This window comes from Ictalurus punctatus, chromosome 19 (genome assembly GCF_001660625.3).
Source record: "Ictalurus punctatus breed USDA103 chromosome 19, Coco_2.0, whole genome shotgun sequence".
Lineage (NCBI taxonomy): Eukaryota > Metazoa > Chordata > Actinopteri > Siluriformes > Ictaluridae > Ictalurus > Ictalurus punctatus.
Window position 1 is genome coordinate 1755045 of NC_030434.2, and position 18759 is coordinate 1773803.

The 18759-nt window shown below is 39.7% G+C and overlaps 1 protein-coding gene across 2 annotated transcripts in view; it reads right to left on the reverse strand.

The window, feature by feature from the left end:
* Positions 1–7713: 7713 nt before the first annotated feature.
* The window catches only part of irf5 (interferon regulatory factor 5), a 31564-nt gene continuing 20518 nt past the window's right edge, over positions 7714–18759 (reverse strand). For both annotated transcript variants that reach the window (XM_017493867.3, XM_017493868.3), the window contains 3 exons: positions 14454–14843; positions 12203–12321; positions 7714–8505 (listed from right to left, as the gene is read on the reverse strand). In XM_017493867.3, coding sequence (XP_017349356.1) covers positions 8317–8505; positions 12203–12321; positions 14454–14843 — 698 coding nt within the window. In that variant the 3' untranslated portion in view covers positions 7714–8316. The remainder of the gene's footprint in view (positions 8506–12202; positions 12322–14453; positions 14844–18759) is intronic.

An 18759-nucleotide genomic window follows, 5' to 3' on the forward strand; every position in this document is an offset into this window, starting at 1 on the left:
GAGAAATCTGAAGGATGCTTCAAGGCAACTAGCAAACAGTCAGATCCAGCAATACAACAAAAATAACCTGGTATAAGCTACATTGGCAAGGAACATTACGGTAGTGGACATTGCCTTTGATAATTTACACACCTCTACAATGTTAACCTCAGTTACTTAGGAGTGGTGGATCTGTGGGCAGATCTTAGCCTTGGCCTTGCAACTATGGCACGGAGATATTGCCCTTTCACCCCACCGTGAGGACTACGTTTCCACCGTTAGGGGTTCACTCTTTATGCCTAAAGCACCCAGGCCTTCTTCTACCAAATCTACTGCTCTCACTCTCATGCTAGTCCTCTCTAAACGCCCGGATGCCTATTAGTCTACACTTCTCACAATTAAAACTATTCATGGAAGAAAAATAACAAAATTCTAGTTAAATAACTAAAGATGTTGCAGATGTTACTTATGTTTGTCATTACATTCTGATAAGGAATTCAGGCAGCCCCTGTTTGCTGTCTTTAAAGTAAAACCTTCAAAAAATGTGGTAGAAAAAAGTGGGAAAAAAAGGATGTGACAAAAAAAGAAAACATACAGCAATTGCTGCAAATGATAAATAAGAGTGCAGAAACGCCTTGCATAGTTCACTATGAAATCCAGTATAAATCACCATAAATCCAGTGTAAAATTGATGTACAGTATACTACTTCCACACTATGTGTTACAGTGGATACTGAAGTGCCTTGGAGTAGATTTGTATGTAAATTAAAAAAGTTGTTTAACAGTCACTAAAGCCAGAAGTTATAGGTTAGTAGTTTATTTTTAAAGCAGTGTTCAGTCTGGTGACTCCCTTAATATGTAGAACAGTCGACATATTAAATAATAAACAGTGAGTGAGGGAGCAATTTAGTAACAGCATAGTAACTGTGCATGGCAGTGGGCCTATAAGCCTGGATTTAAGACACTCTGCTATACAGTAAGTGAAAAACCTATTAAAGAAGAGCTGTGTTCATGTGTGCCTAATGCTTCTCTCTGCGTTCTGCTAATTTTGCACTGACACTGACGATGCACTTTTGTTCTGTTTAGGATCTTATTGAATGAGCAGCGTCTTCCGAGTCCTCAAGTGTGTCCTGTGATTACCAAGTTTTGCAATGGTTGATGGTTTTCAGACATCTTGTGTAGAATTATAATACATTTGGATTGAAACACCGAAACGGATCTGTGATTCAACTTAATTCATCTTTAAAGAGATCATAGATAAAAGGTTATCCAACCGCATGATACTCAAAGTTCAGCAGCATGCATGTTTTATTTTAACTAGCTTATATATATATATATATATATATATATATATATATATATATATATATATATATATATATATATATATATATATTATAGATTAAGCAACTGAGATGCAGAGTAATGCCTAACTGTTTTTACTTGATTTAGTCTTTTTTTTTCTTTAATATAAACAAAAACAAAGTTATGTATCATGATGTTGTACAATATTAGGAGCAGCTATGGAATGTGTCTTGGGTCTCATCATGATCAATGTCGATTTCTGGAACCAAAATGTTTTGTTTTTTTTTTTTTTTGGGAATAAAGCATTTAAGAAACTATTGTAAAAATCGTTTTCATTTCTTTTCTTTTTTTTTGTTGGATGATGAATGGTAGTGATGAATGAATGACGTTCTCTGAACACTTGTCTAACCAGGTTTCTAACACATAGAAATCCTCTAGTGAGTGTGTGCAGGGATGCCGAAACCACATTGTGTCCTGAATCGTGTCCTGTACATTCTTTTCATGTTTGTGGAAAATCCTTGCAACCAATTATGAATTACAGTTGTTTGAGGAAATTAGGCTCCACCCTCCAAGAATTGGTTGGCATGTGGTTGCCATATTATTTAGAAATCTCTCTATTTTTGATCATTATTTAGGCTCAAATTGTAATGAGCAGTTTTATACCAATGTTGTTAAGATGTGACAAATATCCTAGGATGAGTAAACAAAAGTACATTTCACATATGATGCAAATGACCTAAAAATCTAAGTGCGCTGGATCAAATGGTTCTTGAGGCTTTGTGCATAAATTAATTTTCATTGTGGTTTTAACGGATGAGATATGGCCCAAATGTGGCCTATATGCAGCACCATTAAGCTGATGGGACCCATCACTCTTGACTGAGAAGTGAAAGCAAGTATCACCTGCTCACCATGTTTCATGGGTTTATTAACTACGGTTTGGTCTGCACAATGAGTTTTAAAGGTGATGCTACTGGGATGCTGGTTGATGCAAATGCATCAAAATTTGCATCACACATTATTATTCCCTGTTGAACAGGTCTTTAAAGATTTGTATAAGCTGAGATGAAAATCATTATATCATTTATTATTATTATTATTATTTAATTGTTTAAATATGATCCTCCAATGGCACCTTGAAATCATTGGCCATTCTGGCTTCTGTGACATAGCCCATTAAATGTATTAAATCCATAGTCCATGAAGATGTATAAACTCATGTCACTATTTGGTGGTGTAATATGATACTGCACATTTTTATTTATTACAAATCAACATCAGTTGAGATGAGGTTCTTATGTTGGAATGCAGTGTCTGGTTTTTAATATTTCTCCTATAAATGTTTTTGCATCATTTGTTTAATTGCGTTCTCTTTATCTAATTTTAGGACTTGGATGAAGATCTGCTCACATTTCAAGGCAAATTTACACAGAAATATGGAAAATTGTAAATCGTTCACAAAATTTATAGCAGCACGGTATAAGAAAAATGCGATGTCCTTTAGCCATTATACAAACACAGGAGTGGAAGATTTTTCCATCAATGAAGAATGAGCCATCTAGCTAAAAGTGAACAGAATGCAAGAAGGTATACCAAATAATGCCACTAGTGGGCAGGGATCGAGTCAATGTGGCATTTAAATCAATGCGGGGGGGGGGGGGGGGTCACCTTAAAAAATTAATGCACAACGACATACTAATGAGGAACAGCTGGCTTTTGTGAGTGTCTAACTTGTAGCCTAAAATCGTACTGTACATGGAAACAATTTAATGGACCCAGGGTGTGGAGACAGTGGTTTTAGTAATTAACAGCATCCCAATCTGCGTATAAAGAAATCTTATGTTCATGACCTTCAAAGTTGATCCTCTGAACTCCTGGCTCAATATAAATGGCAACCATGCCAACCTTGGTGTTTGCCATGCATTAAAGAAAAGGAGTCAGATCTTAATTGCATTAATACATATAGTGGCCAGGGAGATATCTAGTCCGCTCTGAAATTTTTCACTATACACTGAAGACATTTGGGTTTGAGATGAAAAAAAAAAGATGAATATTAGATAAGAGAACAGAATTTCAGCTTTCATTTCCTGATATTTATATCTAGATGTGTTAAACAACTTAGAACATGGCACCTTTGGTAGTAGACAACCCAATTTTTAGATGAGCAAAAGTAATTTAACAGATTAGTACGACAGTCTTTACACTTAACATTTGCTTACAATATCTGCATCAAGAATGTGATTCACTGACCACCAAATTGTTGTATTTTTTCTTTTGTGATGCTTTTCCCGGTTTTTACCACAGCCCGTTTCAGTTTTTTTTTTTTTTTTTTGGGGGGGGGGGGGGGGGGGGGGGTGGGGGGGGTACTCCCTTCAGTCTCCTCTTCAGGAGGTGAAATGTTGCTCAGTTGGGTGAAGGTCTGGTGATTGACATGTCCAGTCTAAAACCTTCCACTTTCCCCCAGATGAAGTCCTTTGTTGAGTTGTCATTGTGTTTTGGATCGTTGTCTTGCTGCATGATGAAGTTCCTCCTGATTAATTTGGATGCATTTCTCTGTAAATTGGAAGACATATTGTTTATGTAAACTTCTGAATTCATTCTGCTGCTACCATCATGAGTTCCATCATCAATAAAGATTAGTGATCCTGCTCCAGAAGCAGCCATGCAAGCAATGACACTACCTCCACAATGTTTCACAGATGAGCTCGTATGTTTTTGATCATGAGCGGATCCTTTTTTTCTCCACACTTTGGCCTTTCCATCACTTTGGTAGTGGTTCAGCTTGGTTCCAGATCCTCTGAGGCTCATCTCTGTATTTCTTTATGAATTCTAATCTGGCTTTCTAATTCTTACTGCTGATGAGTGGTTTGCATCTTGTGGTATGGCCTCTATATTTCTGCTCTCGAAGTCTTCATGGAATGGTAGATTGTGCCCCTGCCCTGTGGAGGTTGTTGGTGATGTTACTGACTGTTGTTTTGGGGTTTTTCTTCACTGCACTCACAATTTTTCTGTCATCAATTGCTGCTGCTGTTTTCCTTGGCCGACCCATTTGGTGTCTAGTTGGTAGTACGCCAATGCTTTCTTTCTTTTTCAAGACATTCCAAATTGTTGTACTGCCTGTGCCCAATGTTTGTGCCTTTGGTGCTTGGACCCCTAATAACAACAACAACAAAAAAGCCCAAAATAATTTATTGCCAGGTTACATAGAACAATAAAGAAACAATAGTTGATCATACTAATTTTTTTACATTTATTATTATTTTTTAAAAAAGTGCAAATAGCTCAGTGCTAATTATGTGAAATGTGTGCTGAAAGCTGATTGGTTGACAGTGACCATGTTTTTTAAGTAACCCTGTCAGCATTTTAAAAAATCCACATACAGATTAGCACAACAGTGCAATTTCAATTGCAACCAGCATCCCTAATGATGGTGGTGAGGAAAAACTCCCCGAGACATCATTAAGAAACCTTGAGAGGAACCAATCCTCATATGGGTGATAGTGTGATTATACTGTAAATAATTCCCTTTTATTACTGTATACTAGAGTGTCAAGCAGAAGTAGAGTATCAGGATGGGCCATACAGGGCTGGAAGACAAACTCCGCACGCATAGGGCAGCGGCGGGAATCGAACCCCCAACCCGGGAGGGGTGAGGCGAACATGCTAACCACTAAGCCACCGTGTACCCTACATGCAAAACATTTTGCTGTGGGGAAAAGGCTGAGCTCTTGCTGAATCACCAACCTGAAAATTTTAATCATCCTTTTCTACTTTCTTCTGTAACAGCTGTAAGTGTGTTATTAGCATTAGGAAGAGGTTTAATTTGTGACAAGTCTAACCACCTGGTTCTGGTTCTCTCAGGGTCTAGTTCCACTAATAAGGACGTGGGAGAATGACTTTTCACAGGTGGATAATGATGCAAAGATTCCTTGTACTGGGTTATGCACAGAAATATTATATTGAGCTACCTTCTGATCCTGCTGAAAAATAAATCTCACTCAAATATTCAAGGTTTTTTGTGTGTTGCTGTGGCCAATGATTTTGCAATCAGAGATGTAATTAACAAGAAATTTAGAATACAAAAAAAAAATGAAGCAATATCAAAGATGATTGATTCATGAGAAATTAGGACACAGGACAGGGAGGAGGGGAGCGGGAGATTCCCATCAATGATATCAGTCCTGTGACTGGGAGTTTGGGATAATGTAGCAAATGATGCTCAGGAAGGGCTTTTTTTTTTTTTTTTTACCCATGACAACCAATTCTTTGACCCAAAAAAGGTCAGACTTCAGACTGAAACTGTTGTGCTTTGGTAAGGTGGAGTAAAAATCCAGCAAGGCTCTCAGTGCAGCACTCACAATCTTTAAGTGTGAGTGCTGATCATCACAAGTACATCGCAAGGACATCATCGTAATATTGGACCAAGACTGAATGGGAACACTTAGAAATCACAGGAGCTAAAACGTTGGCCACAACACCATTCAAAATGGACGGACTATCACATTAACCTTGGGACAAAGCATACCTTTTAGCCTTGAGTTTTTTTTTTTCTTTTTCGAAACAAAAGCATAATTTGTCCATTTGTAATTTCAAGTGAACTACAAATTGTGTGTGTGGGAGACAAAACATTTTTGGACGGTTAGCTACAATAGGGTGAGTTTGGGACATTGGGACAGCATTTAAAGCAGTATACAGTTATGGAGGGAAAAAAAGTACACCCTCCTTCAATTCTATGTTTTTATTTATCAGGGCCTAAATAACAATTGTGTGGTCTGCAGCAACTTCTATCCACAAACCACAGCAGATCTCAATGTGTAGTCATTTCCCCCCTAAAAGTAAACATTTAGAGACCAGGTAGGAAAAAATAAGTACAGCCTATAATTCAGTAACATGTAAAAACTTCCTTCAGGAACAATATCTCAGAGTAAATGTTATTCTGCAGGAGTCTCATCATTTTGGAGAAATCTTACCCCACTTTTCTTTACAACATCGCTTCATTTCATTGATGTTTCAGGGCATTCGTGTATGCACAGCTCTCTTAAGATCTTCACATTGAAGAAGAAACATCTCACCACAGATGCTTTAATACACTCTAACAAAAGAAGAGCATGTTGGATGCTGAAGGCAGCAAACAAGACAGGTGACTGGGTCCATCTATATATGGTTGCTGACCAACTTCATTGCTTCATGGCTAAATTTTGTTCACACTCGATTAAACACCGACAGGATGATGATATAATCTCCAGCATTTGACCACAAAATAAGGTAAAATGCGGCATAACGGTTTAGCGTCCAAACCGCAAGAGCTGTACAAATCTATTCATGAAGTCAATAAAACAATGCTGTAAAACATAATGGAACAGAAGTTATTCCATATTGGGTAAAAACAAACAAACAACCCAAAAAATATCCACAGGAACTTTGCCATGTTGCTCTGGGGGACGTCCCTGCGACATACATTTGTCATCCTCTTCATTAGGAACATGTGTACGCCTGCACAGTCTTGCAGTTATCTAATCAGCCAATCATGTGGCAGCAGTATAATACATAAAATCATGCAGATACAGGGCAAGAGCTTCAGTTAATGTTCACATCAAACATTAGAATGAAGAAGTGTGATCTCTAAAGTGTGACTTTAACAGTGGCATGGATGTTGGTACCAGATGGGCTGGTTTTCACACATGTAGAGTTTACACAGAAAAACACAATTCTGAGTGAGCAACAGTTCGGTGGGTGGAAATGCCTGTTTTTGGCTGACAGGAGTGGAACCTGATGTGGTCTTCTGCTGTTGTAGCCCATCCACCTCAAGGTTAGATGTGTTGTGCATTCTGAGATGCTTTCCTGCTCACCACAGTTGTACAGAGTGACTTTTTGAGTTACTATAGACTTCCTGTCAGCTCAGACTAGTCTGGTCATTCTCCTCTGATCCTCCCTCAACAACATGGTGTTCCAACCTGCATCCACTCACAGGATGTTTTTTTTGGTTTTCGCACAACTCTTAGACTGTTGTGTGTGAAAACCCCAGGAGATCAGCAGTTTCTGAAACACTCAAACCAGCCCATCTGGTACCAGCAACCATGCCACAGTTAAAATCACAAAGCTCACACTTTTTCTTCATTCTGATGTTTGATGTGAACATTAACTGAAGCTCTTGACCTGCATGATTTTATGCATTGTGCTGCTGCCACCTGATTGGCTGATTGGAGAGCTACATGAATGTAAAGTAAAAAGTTATCCTGCAAAGGCTACCTACAGCAAAAAAACATGGAAGAATGAAAAGAAAGTATTGTTTTCACTGAAGAGAAAGTGATGTAAGAGAAATGCAGTTGAGGTTTTACTCTTCAGTGGGGCACATTGTTCTGATGTCACAAATGAAAAGCATTAGTGTATGTATATTGCATTTCAAGTTTGGATAAAGATCATAAGAACTCCAGAACTAGTCTGTTATTTATTGAAACCCATGCACAGTTAAAATAAAACATTTTAGCACAAAACAGACAATTTTATGCAAGATTCAAACACTTAAATCAGCCCTGATGGTTCCAATGTAGTTATTTTTGGTAATACAGCACTACAAGTAGATACGGAAATGGAAAGTCCTTAGTTTGAAACAAAGACCATGAGTGGAAACTTGTTTCAACGACCAATTCATTGGACATTATTATTATTATTATTATTATTATTATTATTCCTATTCCTATAACAGTGTTTATTATTAGAAAACAGTAATAATGATGGTGATCATCATCACAACGTCGGTCACTTGGCACATCAGGCAAGCTGCAATGCACTGTAGGTTGTAAACATTTCAGTATTATTCCCTGAATAGTACCTATAGCTCAAATAGGCAAATCGGAGTATGGGACATTCATTCTAAGAACCAGGACAAAATGTTTAATCAAATAATCCCCCACAACAATACTGTGTCATATACAAATGGAGATTATCCCAGAAGCACTCTTTTAAACCAATACAGGGCAGCTGCATTCCTCCTCAGCTGGATCATGTGGTGATGTAACAGAGTATACATTGTTAGTGGATGTTCTGGTGCCATGAGGCCTGGGCCTGTTGATTTTGCAACAGTCTGTGGAGCTCCTTGAACTGCTCAACGGTCTGGTCTTTCAGATCAGGGTTGGAGATCTGGAGGCGGATGCTGTCTGTGGACCACGAGAGCTCACCGGAGAACATCTCTGTCAGGATCCTCGCCACTACAGGCACGACCTGAATGAAAGGAAGGGGGATGGAATAGGAGGATGCAGAATTGCTTTGAATACAGGAGAGGTCAACTTAAAATTGGACTTATTCAACAATCATTCGTTACATTCCATCAATTATCATCTAAGAAACATAATATCCCAAATCAAATATCCCAGTCACTGTAACTTAAGGACTACTAGGCATTTTGAAATGACCTGGCTGACTGAAAAAGTCATAACACAAATATTCAACATAAAGATGTTGCACCATTGGAACAGATTAAAGCTCACTTTACCTCACAAGCTAATGCTGAAATAGTACAGCAATCATACACTACTTTGTATAGTTAAGTGTTGATTGCTTCCTAAAGGGATCTATTTAGAACCTTCTCCTATTCAGGAACTATCTATTGAAAGATTTACATAGTTCTCCTAGAGGATCTACAGCCCTGGAATCAGGTGATCTACCTGATCCCTGTTAGTCAACACTTTTAGGAGAACCTGAATATTAGAGCCTAGTGTGTTGGATGTAAACTTTCCAAAGTGGGCATCCCTGCCATAAGGGTTATATAATTGACTTTTTATTTTATTATTATTTTTATATAAAGAGTGCCTAATGCAGTGTCTAATTACCAAATGTGCACAAATTAAAATAATTTCACTTTTCATTGTTTAAAATTATTTAGCAGTAAACCAAAAGTTCCTGTTCTTTGTCTAGCAAGATTTCTAATAGAGACTGCATGTGTGTGGAGGTTACATTCATGGCTGGACACAAATGTAGTTGAAATAACTGGATTATAGGGTTCCTTCTGTTGCATGTAACCAAACTAGTCAGTGCTGCAGTGGATTAAAAGTTTATCCCAAGAGCTACGAGAAGAAGGCCTGGTTTATACTTGCTTCTAACCATGCATATGAAAGAGGGCTACATATCTTGTGTTCATTTGGGGCATGTCCAAAAATTTTTTACGTGATGCAAGCTAGCAGGTTTAACCCATTTCAATCACAGGAAAGGATAACCATTACCCAGTCTGTGCAGCTTTGTCAGCTCTGCCTGATGTGTACCATTTCATATTCATTTGTTTGGTTATTTCCGAATGGAAACACCCTAGCAACCTCCAGGAAAATCATTGCAAACACCTAGCAAGTGCATCCACCTAACACCACACTAGCAATTACCTGGAATCCCACAGCAACCACCTAGCAACTTTCTAGAATACCAGAGCACCTACCTACTGTAGCAACACCGTAACAGCAACCGCTTGGAATACCACCGCAACCATCTAACAACACTCTAGCAACCAGATGAAATAGCATGGCACCACTTTGCAACTACCTGGAATACCACAGCAACCACCTGGGATAACATAGCACCCACCTAGTACCACGCTAGCAACCAGCCAGCTGGAATAGCACAACTAGCAACCCCTCAGCAATCACATGGAATAACAGAGCAACCACATAGCAACACCTTCATTATCAACGGTACCTAGAAAAACAAGTACAGTCACATTTTAAGAATGTTGGTACCGACGTGGTACCAAAGTATCGGTACTCGTGACGTCCCTACCCTCCACACAGGAAATTTTTTATTTTTAACCATTCTGTGTAAACTCTAGAGATTGTCGTGTGTGAAAATCCCAGTAGATCAGCAGTTTCTGAAATACTCCATCCATCCATCTTCTATACCGCTTATCCTTTTCAGGATCACGGGGAACCTGGAGCCTATCCCAGGGAGCATGGTGCACAAGGCGGGGTACACCCTGGACAGGGTGCCAGTCCATCGCAGGGCACAATCACATACACACTCTCACACCCATTCATACACTACGGACACGTTAGACATGCCAATTAACCTACCATGCATGTCTTTGGACTGGGGGAGGAAACCCCCACAGCACGGGGAGAACATGCAAACTCCGCACACACAGAGCCACGGGAATCGAACCCCCGACCCTGGCAGTGTGAGGCGAACGTGCTTCTGAAATACTCAAACCAGTCAATCTGGTAAGAACATCCATGCCACGGTTTACGTCACAGAGATCACAGTTTCCTCATTCTGATGTTTGATGTGAACATTAACTGCAGCTCTTGACCTGTATCTGTACGATTTTATGCATCGTGCTGCTGCCACATGATTCTCTGATTGGATAACTGCATGAATGATCGGGTGTAAAGGTGTTCCTAATAAAGTGCCAGGTTAGTGTACAGTAGTTAGCCTTACACATACACACATGGTAAGGTGGCTGGAACCCAACTTTTTGCAGGGCAAAAAGCAGGCACTACGCCATGGCCATTCAATTCCTACAATAAAGCAGCGTGGTGACATGTGTGGGGATGTTTCACAGCACTGGGAGATGTGTCAGGATTGAGAGAAACATGAATGGATCAAAGAAGATCTTCAAATTATAGGGACGCCAACCTTGCAGCATTTTATTCAAGACGACTTAAAGGAAGCATCCACCCTGAATAACCTGCATATCGATATTTATAATCAAATAGTGATTTTCAAGTTTGCAAAATATTTAGTTGATGATTCAATTGAGAGTTTACTTTTATGGTTTAAACTTTGTCAGAGTTAGTCCGTTCTCTCTTTGATTAACAGTATCCTATATTACCCACAATGCTGGTTGACTGCCACCTGATTGTGATTCCAGGACGAATTCATCTCTACCTAAAGGGACTGGTGCAGCCCTGGTTCTGGAGTATTCCCTGTTCTCTACATTTGAGAGTTTTCTCTGCTCTTTAACTAATCAGCATATTAACAGCCGTTCCAGAGTTGAAGTGTGTGAAGCAGGGAAAGCGTTAAAATGTGCAGAACAGGGGGTACTCCAGGACCAGGGCTGGGAACCTGTGCTGTAAAACAAAACAAATGAAAGTGCAAATGTGCAAAAAAAAATAAAATAATAATATCAAGGCCCTCCAAAAACAAAACACTGCTTTTCTAAACTTGACCACAGATCTTTTTCCATTACAATCAGCAACAACAAAACAGCACCACACAATCAATAGTTGTCCGTTGAGTTCATGTATTCTGTACATGCTTGTCAAGTTGTAACATGCAGCACTGAACTACCTACGAAGGATTTATTCTTTTGTTTGCTAGTGCCACACAAAACGTATGCCTCTAATCTATTCTCAAAACAACAACAAAAAAAAAGTTGGTACTTTACTTGGTTTATATTAAATTGTTTAATTTTTTTTTTATGATGACTCTACCAGTCACAGGTCAAAAACTCAATTACCCAAAGATCTTACAAAATAATCAAACATTAACAAAAGGCTCTGGGATCTCTGTGACCCAGATTTTCTAAAATACTACAACCACTGTTCTAATATAACAGATAGACCAGGTAATAAATGAATACCAATATTACCAGGAACTGGCAAAATACCACTCATCATGAAATTTCATTTATACTGTATATGAATGTCAAGTATTATCTACAAGACTGACATCACTGATTATGATCACAGAGACATGAACCAGCACATATTACATAGTTTGTGCTATGAAAAGAGCCTCAGCTGCTGCTTGTTTTCAGTTTGAAATTATTTTTAGCCTTGGAAACTTGGATACAGATAATTAGAAACAATATATGCCATCAACACAAGCATGAAATTAGTTAATAATGTCTAGAAATAGGTTTCACAATCATAGAAATTGGCTATATGTATAATATACTGCATATTGGGAATTCCTGAGCTCAAGTGAATTTACACACCTGGACAATTATGAGCTTCTTCTCTTTGGGTTTTCTGTCAGGCCAATCCTCCCCAAAGCAGAAGTAAATTTCAAAGGGTGGTGGAGTCGGCACCTCACCCTTCTGGTACATGATGAGTCCTGTCAGAGGAGGAAAAGACACATCAGCTTATTCATAAGGAACTAGAATTAATTATGCAAACCAAGGTGCAGATCTCGGGGTTCATGGCCATAGGGAGTTATGGTTAACTGGGATATTGCTGACAGTGGAGTGGAGGAAAGTTGCTGTCCCCTCCACTTCCATGGTACCTTTATGCCTGTGCTACCTTCTACTCTCTCTTTCAGTATGGCTGTTATTGCTTGCTCTGTGATACAAAAATAAAGATTACATGAATACATGATTCATGAAATTGAAACCCCTAATAGACATTTTTTGTGTACACAAAGATGGTGTTGAAATGAAAAAATGAAAATGCTATTTGCATTTTAATTGTCCACGTAATTATGCATTATCACAAATAAATAAATAAATAAATAAAAGCATAATTTTATCATTTAATTTTCTTCAGCATATCAGAACACCAAACATAGTGTAACATGGTGTAGGTGATAGCTGAGTATAATTAAGCATTATAATATGTGACCCAGCAGACCAAAAATATGGCTACAAGTACGTGTGTGCACATTATTAAACTTTACCACACAACTGTCAAAATAATATTAAACTTCAGACAATATCAGACACCAGTTGTATTAAATTAAAGAATGTACTCTGTTAATGTAAAATAATATTTCACATATAATGCATCCAGTATGCATTAATGCAACCTAGAACTATAAATGATGCTATAATTAGTAGAGATACATTAATAAAGTCATCAGTTAGGATGCATATACAAATCTCTCATTTCCATGAGACCCTTTTGAATTCGCATTTCAGCCTGCCATACAATGCCATCCACCTCAGGGTCAGCGATTGATTGGATCTCTCCAAGCCCATCAACGACCACATTTTAATAAAACTAAAGCCCTAATCTTCAATTTGCTAAATCAGACATGGGCAAACTAGAGCCTGGACACATTTTAAACCTGCCCACAGGCTCATCAAGAAAATTATGATGATGATGATGATTTTTTTTACAATATATTGAGTTAATTCTACTGTTATACATATTTCTGACAGATGGCACTGCGATGCGAGGTCTACTCTGTTCACTGTTCTATCTATTGATGGAAATTAACACTAACTGAGCTGTTGCTATTCAGACACTGTCATGTCTTATGAAGAATGGATTCCAAAATACCTTTTCACTAGTATTAGATGATATGGAGTATGTTTAACATGCCAGGAGTGTTTCTTCTTTAAAAGAACATAATATTAGTCATCATTTTGCAACTAATCACGACAAAAGATTTTGCCTAATTTGAGAGCTAGCTGGAGCTGGTTTCATCCCCACTGTCTTTCCACAGTGAGAAAGAAAGCACCACCTGAAATGACACTCATGATCATTTTCTCTGATTTACTACACTAAATCCTGTTTATGGATCATCTTTTAAAAGTCTATTTCAGTGTATGTAATTGTGTTTCTGTGTATATAATTTATCCATATTACGTTTTCATTCGCTTTTTATTTTCATTTTGACGCAAAGTCAAAATTTTATTTTTGGCACAACATACCTCCTGCAGTCACCCAACTGGCTTTCACGTTCCAAAAATAGCTCTCATGACCATTAGCACTTGCAATCCACCCGAACTTGTTTAGGGCTCATTTCTGAACTCATTTTTACAATTAACAAACATCCTATCTATCTTCCACCACATTCACTATTTTTTTTTTAAAACCTTAAAACAGTTAATACTATAATGATCAAAATTCCACTATCCAGTGTAGTCGAAGAGAAAGTGCTCCTTTTTGAGCCTGGTTCCGCTTTTTTTTTTTTGGTCTCAGGAAGTTTTTTTTTCCTTGCCACTACACTAAAGTCTCTAACTACAAATAAGGAATCTGTAATTTTGTGATAGCATCTGGTGTTAAAAGTACCACACAAATACAACCGATTTAAACTGAACAGCCTCTAAAGTTAAGTTATTTTAGACATGTTACAGAGTGCATTGCTACCATTTCATTTTGTACACTGCACCATATTTCAGGCTACTGCATTTTCTTAACAGTTTATTATTAATGCTGGTATAGCATAATGTTCATGGTAGAACTTTATTTCCTTATTCCAATATACAGTCACACTAATCTGCACAAATTAAAAGCTCTGCTTACCCTGCAGAAAGTTATTGAGACTGAACACATTGATCTTGCGCTCCCTTTCCATCGGGTTGGGCTGACCCTCCTCGGGCACTCCCGGCCCAGACCAGAACACTTTGCACTGGCACAAACGCACAGCATAGATGTCCTGGCCTTGGATCTCCAGGATGAGGCCACGGTCCATCACATCTAGCAGATGCTCAGTGTAGAAGCGCTGCTTCTCATTTTGGATCTCGGCAGTTCCAGGGAACAGCACCTGGTGCAGGGTGATGGGCCCAAATAGCTCCACTTGCTCCGGTGTTGGTGCCAAATTACCAGAATAAAGCCGACAGCCCTGAGGATTACTCACAGTCATAGAGCCCACGGTCAGTCCGCGATACTGGAACTTAATGTCGAGGTCTGTTACTGAGAACAAGAGGGAAGACAAATAAAAATGTAGAGTTTGTGTATAATGAAAAGCATTAATAAGTAGTAATCAATAAGTCTAATCAAATATACATCAGCAAAGTTCCATTGTCAAGGTAAGTAATACTTAAAGTAGTTATGAAAAACATGAATAACTAGCGAATATTTAATTTCTAGGTACTGTTTGTGAATACAACCCCATTCAGGGGTTAATACTGGTGGTAGTAAGATGTAGTAAGCTAATTAACATAATAAAACTAACATCAAACTACTGTATCTGTGTGGGGCTTTCTCTGAAATGCCAACGCTGTTTCTAAGGGACAACCAATGGCATCAATTGTTATGTTCTAGGTAATACATACCATCAGCTGGTTATGCACATGCATTTAGGCTAATGGGGTTACAGGTGTTAGTTGTTTATGTTTTATCTATATCTATATATCTGTGTCTGTTTAGTGTTAAGAACATTCATTTTCACATTCAGCAGGTTAAAGGCTCTGGGTTAGTGACCAGATGGTTATAGGTTCAAGCCCCATAATCTGTAAGAATCCTATAACCCTCTCTTTAGTAACATGGCTGACCTGGTGTTCTGACCCCAACCTCCTATTAAGCTGGGATATGCGAAGAAAATAATTTCACCAGTACTGTAAAGTGTATGTGACAAATAAAGGCTGTCTTCCTTTTCTAACATAACTGTTCAACCAGACACCATGTGGAGCTTCTATCTAATGTGACGGAGCATGTAAGCATATGGTTTCAAACCCCTGATTTCTTTCCCAAACAGAGATTACCAACTAATAATATTTTAGCTGATTTGTTAAGACATTTGCCATTTATTGAGACGATACCGAAACGCGGTTTTCTGATTTTTACCAACCCTGTTAAGCATCCTACCTAGAAACTGTTTTGCTGTCACAGCACTCTCAATTCCAATATAACAAAACTTGATACATTCTCCCAAAGTTCCCTCAGTTTTCTCTCGCTATTTGAAGACAGGCAGTGTGCAAGACCGTAACAAGGGTCAAAATGTTAGTCCAAATTAGGAGGTCCACACTGCAGAAATATGTCACAGATCACATACACCGATCAGCCATAACATTATAACCATCTGCTGAATATTAGTAGGTCTCCCTTGTGCCTTGAAAACAGCTCTGACCCATTGAGGCATGGACTCCACAAGACCTCTGAAGGTGTGCTCGGTTTATCTGGCACCAAGACGTAGCAGATCCTTCAAGTCCTCTAAGTTGTGAGGTGGGGCCTCCATGTATCGGACTTGTTTGTCCAGCATATTCCACAGACGCTCGATCAGAGGCCGAGTCAACACCATGAAATCGGTCATGTTCCTCAAATCATTCCTGAACAATTTTTTGCAGTGTGGCAGGTTGCATTATCCTACTGAAAGAGGGCACCGCCATTAGGTAAAACTGTTACCATGAAGGGGTGTACTCCAAGATTTGTGTCACATACACAATTATATGCAGTAAATAACTTACAGTGAAATGAAAACCTGGCCTACTCCTCTTTCAACTGTGCATTAAATACTACATTTTTATTTTATTATCAGAAATCAATAAGAAATAAAACAAGAAATATGAAAAATTGACGTACAAAATATGTTGCATGTTATGTGTAGTAAGTGCAAAGTGTAGTGTTCAGAGTGTCAGTGGAGTGCAGAGTGAACTGTAGAGTCTTTATGGAGTCCTAAGGGAAGAAGCTCCCCTGAGCTTCTCAGTTTTAGTAATCAGACTACAGAAGCGCTTGCCTGATTGCAGCAGGCTGAACAGACAGTTACCAGCGTGGGTGGAGTCTCTGATGATTTTAGCAGCTTTTGTACTGCATCGCTGGGTGTAGATGTCATGTAGAAAGGGGAGAGCAGACCCGGAGATGCGCTCAGCTAAGCATCACTCTGTGCAGAGCGATTGAGCATTTTCCGTACCACGCTGAGATGCACCGAGTCAGTAAAATATCTATAGCCCCAGTACAGTACGTTTTCAGAATCGCTGGGGAGACCCTGAATTTCCTCAGCAGTCTCAGATATGACCACCGTTGTCTGGCTTTTTTCACATGAGATTGGATATGAGTCCAGGTCAGGTCTTCAGAAATGTGTACTCCAAGGTATCTGAAGCTGCTCACTCTCTCCACAGGGGTCCCGCTGATCTTGAGTGGGGTGTAGTTCTGCTGCTGCCACCAATTCCCAAAATCCACAACCAGCTCCTTGGTTTTACTGACATTCAGAGAGAGACTGTAACCACTGACGGTCATCAGCAAACTTGATGATAGAGGTGGAGCTGTGAGAGGATACACAGCCATGTATGTAGAGAGAGTAGAGCAGGGGCTCTACCTTGTGGGACTCTGGTGTTCAGGGTGATGGTGTTGGAAATAAACTGGCATACTCCTGTGAGGAAGTCCAGCACCCGGTCACAGATGGGAACATAAAGGCCGAGGTCCCAGAACTTGGAGGCCAGACTGTGTGGAACTATGGTATTGAATGTTGAGCTATAGTCTATTAACAGCAGCCTCACATAGTTCCCTTTGTTGTGGTCATTGTGGGTGATGGTGTGTAGGACACGAGAGATCACGTCTTCGGTAGAACTACTGAGGGGGTGGGTGAACAGAAGTGAGTTGATTATGGTCAGGGATGAAGGAGCAGATAGAATTTTAGATAAGCCTCTTAAAAACCTTCATGACAAGCGATTTTACAGGATGATGGTAATTTTGGCAAGAGGGCTTATTGTTCTTTGGCAAAGGAGTGACAACAGTATTTTTAAAGCTGGTGAGAACCACACACACTCAGCTAGGGACTCATTGTAGCTGGAAGTAAACAACTCAGCTAACTGATCAGCGCAGGATCTCAGTACATGGTCATAGCCGGCCGCTTTCCTGATGTTGATTCAGAGCCCTCTCAAACATCGCTAACAGAGCTGCTTCCTGCTAGGCTAAAGCTAGCGAGGTTATCCTCGAAGCATGCACAGAAAGTATTCTGCTCATTGGCCAGAGAAGAGTTAGCGCTCACTGTGGAGGTGGATCTGCCTCCGAAGGCATTGATTGTCCTCAGTTCCTGCCAAATGCATAAGGAGTCATTGAGCTGGAAATGAGACTCCACCTGCTCCCTGTACTGGAGTTCAGCGGCTTTCACTGCACGTCGGACAGCGTAGCACGCCGCTTTGTACACGCTCAGACTGGGGTCTGCAACAATATTTAGGTAGGCAGTATGTTTCAAAGTACACATGAATACTAGGACCCACTACCTCTGCCGGCTTGCTTTCTTCCCACAGTGCAACCTGGTGACATCTCTTCCCCAGGTAAGCGACGCACATGCACCCGGCCATCCACATGATGTAAAAGAAATTGGATTAATCAGACCAGGCCACCTTCTTCCACTGCTCTATGGTCCAGTTCTGATGCTCACATGCCCATTGAGGTGCTGTGGACAGGGGGTCAGCATGGGCACTGTGAGTGGTCTGCAGCTACGAAGCCCCATACACAGCAAGCTGTGATTCACTGTGTGTTCTGACTCCTATCCTTTTCAGCAGTTTGTGCTACAGTAGCTCTTCTGTGTGATCGGATCAGACGGGCTAGCCTTCACTCCCCAGGCACAATCAACGAGCCTTGACAGCCTACAACTCTGTCGCTAGGTCACCGGTTGTCATTCCTTGGACAACTTTTGGTAGGTACTAACCACCGCATACCGGGAACACCCCACAAGACCTGTCGTTTTGGAGATGCTCTGACCCAGTCGTCTAGCCATCACAATTTGGCCATTTTCAAAGTCACTCAGATCTTTACGCTTGTCCATTTTCCTGTTTCCAACACATCAACTGTTCACTTGCTGCCTAATATATCCCACCCCTTGACAGGTGTCACTGTAATGACATAATCAACATTATTCTCTTCACCTGTCAGTGGTTTTAATGTT